The sequence below is a fragment of the Coptis chinensis genome, unplaced genomic scaffold (assembly GCF_015680905.1).
Source record: "Coptis chinensis isolate HL-2020 unplaced genomic scaffold, ASM1568090v1 utg2560_pilon_pilon, whole genome shotgun sequence".
Lineage (NCBI taxonomy): Eukaryota > Viridiplantae > Streptophyta > Magnoliopsida > Ranunculales > Ranunculaceae > Coptis > Coptis chinensis.
Window position 1 is genome coordinate 354,699 of NW_028238131.1, and position 4,406 is coordinate 359,104.

General features: G+C 39.5%; 1 protein-coding gene across 1 annotated transcript; it reads left to right on the plus strand.

The window, feature by feature from the left end:
• Nucleotides 1–944: 944 nt before the first annotated feature.
• LOC147473451 (adenylosuccinate synthetase 2, chloroplastic-like) lies at nt 945–4,201 on the plus strand. Its single transcript, XM_086587480.1, is given in 6 exon segments — nt 945–1,394; nt 2,467–3,081; nt 3,084–3,149; nt 3,152–3,163; nt 3,254–3,565; nt 3,662–4,201. Coding segments are annotated over 6 exon segments (1,479 nt in total). The 5' UTR covers nt 945–1,091; the 3' UTR covers nt 3,833–4,201.
• Nucleotides 4,202–4,406: the final 205 nt, after the last annotated feature.

Here is a 4,406-nt window from a genome sequence, read left to right on the forward strand (position 1 = left end):
CGCTCAATCGACCTAGTGAAGTCGTACAGGGGAAGCTAGAGCGACACTGCTAAATCTTTAGGACACCATCAAGTATTGAATCCAATTCCCAAACGACCAGGCTAAGTCGCAGAAGCTAAGCCCAAACGACACTGCTAAATCGTTGGGACATCCAATTCCCAAACGACCCCGCTGGGTTGGAGAAGCTAAGCCCGAACGGTATGACGGTTCGCCACTTGAGAGTTTTGGCTAGGCCAGCCACATCGCAGGAATCACTTACCACCGACTTCACCACATCGCTGGGGTTACTAAGGAGCCAAGCTCCTTTTAGAAAACCATCCCCTTGGAGCTCTTTAAGCATACACCTCATTGTTTTTCATGGAGAGTTATCCTAATAAACTTTAAAGCATACCCCTGATATGCCATTCCTTTCACGAAACTTTTTTTCCATGTCTCATCAGCTATAAAATCCGAACTTAAGGAGAACAAAGTTCAATTTGAATTTCTATCTCTTTTGAGGTGTCCCTATTCTCTTGACAATCTCACTCTTTCCCCTTCAGGCTAGTTTTCTTGGTTATTTCCCCATCGTACTCTGTCATTCTTAGTCCTTATGCAGTAGGGTTCCAGATTTTGTTGAACAATTGCTGATGAAATTTGTCTATTTCAACTTCTCTTCCCGAGTTCATCTCATCCTTGACTTTTCTAATAATCTATTCAAGATTTAAAGCTGTTTGAGCATCTCTTGCTTTTTAGTTTTTCATGTTTGAAGCTAATTTCAAAATCATGAGTTTGAATTCATGCTAAACTATTTGTACTGCTCAAATTAGACAATATACAGCCACGGAGATGAAGGTTGGGATTTCTTTTACTTAACTGGTTATTTCCAGTTTATGTTTCTGCGGGCTTTCAATGTTGTGCCCAACGTAAACACAGACCCCAAATTGGGCCGGATCTGCCCAACACAACAATTAGGGTATTAATGGGCCGGGTTTGGAGCCGTTATTTAGCCCATCCAATGGCAAACAGTAGTTGTTCTTTGTTAGAAACTTATTAGAATAGAGAAAAATCAGGAAAACAAAAACCCTTTCCATTCCTTTTCCTGAAACCAAACCATGCAGCTGTCCACAGTGAAGCTCAATTCCAATAACAACGCCCCACTTTTCTCTAACCCTCGAAAGAATTTGAGGACCAGCTTCTCTAATGCTGTTTTCCTGAAATGCTTTAGAAAGGGAGGTGTAGTAGCATCTTTATCAACCACCCCATCAATTCAGCCGCCGATAAAAGATTTGTTTCAAGAACGTGTTGGACAGTTGAGTCAAGTATCGGGTGTCTTGGGTTGTCAATGGGGTGATGAAGGTAAAGGTAAACTCGTCGATATTTTGGCTGGTCATTTCGATGTCGTTGCTCGCTGTCAGGTATATATATCGTTTTTTTTTTTTTTTTTTTAATGTTACTATTCTAAATTTGTAATTTTAATGTTACTTTAAAATTACCATTCTAGCTAGGACTATTTGATTGGGAAATGCTTAGTGAGTAATGGTTGTTACGGTAAGACTACCAATGTGTACTAAGAACATGTTTGGAAAGAAGAACTGTAGGTTGTGATATAATTCTTTGGTATATTGAAATTACAAGTAGGAAATGAGCAATATACAAGTATAATATGTTGTGCCATTTACATGTGAAGGACCGAGTCATATACATGAAATGATGTTAATGATTAGAGCATTCCCAATGCAGGGTCACTTTGGATGTAACTTCAAATAATGTAACAATGGATGTAGCTATTGCTACATCGAAAGTTATATTGTTGTGAAGACCTGCCGGAATCTAACATTCTGCCTCACTTGTTCTTGCTTATTTCTAAAATTCGATATTTTTACGTGTTTTTTACCCTTCCAGGATTGGATGTTTCATCCCGTCCTCGTGTGTTTTCGACATTTCAAATAACAAACTAGAAGTTTCATTCCGTCCTGCGTGATTTTTTTCCCCCTTCGGACGGGATCTTAGATTCCATCTGGTTTTCATAGTTACATTTGCATTGGACTACCCATGGTAGCTTATACAAAACAAGGCAACTTTGAGGGCAACTTATCCCATGTGGAGGTAACAAAGTTACCCTTGCATTGGGAATGCTCTTAGGGTATATACACTCAATAGGTGCTTGTTTATATCTTATTGGAATAATTGTTAGATATTATGTGGAAATGACGAAATGAGTGTGTATTTTACTTATTTGTTAAATATACTTCTTCTTAATGAATTTTGAATAGTCTATATGAATCGTATGCCTTTTTATTCGAATTATGATTCAGCTTTACACCGATTTTACGAATCAGAATCATTTTCAATTCAACCACATTAGTCTAGAATCATATGTACGTGAACGCACGGATAATAGTTGGATAAAGGGCTCCGAGGGAGTAGGTACATATATACATGTTCTGCTTGTTCTTTAGTACTAAATCTATGTTTTCGAAATTTCAGGGCGGAGCAAATGCTGGACACACCATCTACAATGACGAGGGGAAGAAATTTGCTCTTCACCTTGTTCCCTCAGGAATCCTTAATGAGGAAACTCTATGTGTTATTGGTAATGGTGTTGTGGTGCATCTACCGGGATTATTTAAAGAAATTGATGGTCTCGAGTCTAATGGTGTTTCCTGTAAGGGAAGGATATTAGTATCTGATCGCGCTCATTTGTTGTTTGATTTTCATCAAGTTGTTGACGGGCTAAGAGAATCTGAGCTTGCTAAATCCTTTATCGGAACAACGAAAAGAGGGATAGGGCCTTGTTATTCGAGCAAGATGATCCGGAATGGGATAAGAGTAAGTGATCTGAGGCACATGGATACCTTCCCTCAGAAGCTTGATCTTTTGTTATCAGATGCAGCTGCACGATTTAAAGGGTTTAATTACGGTCCTGACATGCTTAGGGAGGAAGTTGATCGCTACAAGAGATTTGCCGAGCGGTTGGAGCCCTTCATTGCTGATACTGTTCATGTTGTGAACGATTTCATTGGACAGAAAAAGAAGATATTGGTTGAAGGTGGTCAGGCAACTATGCTAGATATTGATTTTGGCACTTACCCTTTTGTTGCCGTCGTCCTAGCCCCTCAGCTGGTGGCATCTGCACTGGGCTTGGCATTGCTCCAAGAGTTCTGGGTGATCCCTAATCGGAGTAGTAAGTATACTTGAATTCAATTTTGATGTTGTTATAAAATGACATAATGTTTATCTGGATACACCTTGAACCCGAAATCTTCTTATGCAGGTAAAGGCATACACTACAAGAGTTGGCTCTGGTCCGTTTCCAACAGAGATCCTAGGAAAGGGTGGTGACCTCCTCAGGTTTGCCGGGAAAGAGTTTGGTACTACTACTGGTCGTCCTCGACGCTGTGGCTGGCTTGACTTAGTTGCTTTAAAGTTTTGCTGTCAAATTAATGGTTTCTCTTCCTTAAACCTTACCAAACTTGATGTCCTTTCGGATCTTTCTGAAATTAAGCTAGGAGTATCCTACAAACAAGTTGACGGTACACCAGTTGAATCATTTCCCTCTGACCTCAGTGTTCTGGAGCAACTTAAGGCAGGCATTTATATCCCAATATATTTTTTTTCCTTACATCATAAGCACTAGTTTTATGTAAGTCTAACAAATCTTGCTACTGTAATGTGTGGTTAGGTTGAATACGAAGTTTTACCAGGCTGGCAGAGTGATATTTCTTCTATTAGAAACTATGGTGAACTTCCTTTGGGAGCCCGGCGATATGTCGAACGGATTGAAGAACTTGTTGGTATCCCTATCCACTACATCGGCATTGGACCTGGTCGTGATGCAATTATAATGAAGTGAAGCCTAATAAAGCTATAGAGGACATTCTTCATGGCACCAAAAGAGAAACTCCTGTTTGGCAGGGCTGGTGGGGAAATATTTTTAAAGTTGCATTCTTGTTCCATTACTTAGAATATCTGTTGTTTTATGGCGGGGAAGGTTTTCCATTCTCTACCAGTCTTATCATCAATGAGTTACAACTTACAATGTGATGAGCTGATTACTCAGGTACTTCGCGTTCTATTTTTGTTTTCTAGACTAGCTGGAGTACAAGTTTAGCTATCTAAGCTACATCAGGTTGTATTTGTGGATTTTGAGTTTAAGGGTTGGAAGCTTGGTGTCAGTTCTGTTTGATTGCTCACTTGCATCATAGTTGAAATTTCCCCAGTCTCTGCTGTAGTTTTTGGATTCTGTATGGTGTTTGAGATTTTACACTTTGTTTCCCAGTTAAAACTGACCTCGTTAAGCACCTCAAAAGCTACCACAATGGATCTTTGGTTCAAACTGAGGTACCCTGTGTAACCACAAGAAAATTTCACACATTTATCTTCTTAGCTTGCTATATTCTTATCAGTAAAAGCTGCAATCGCTATTA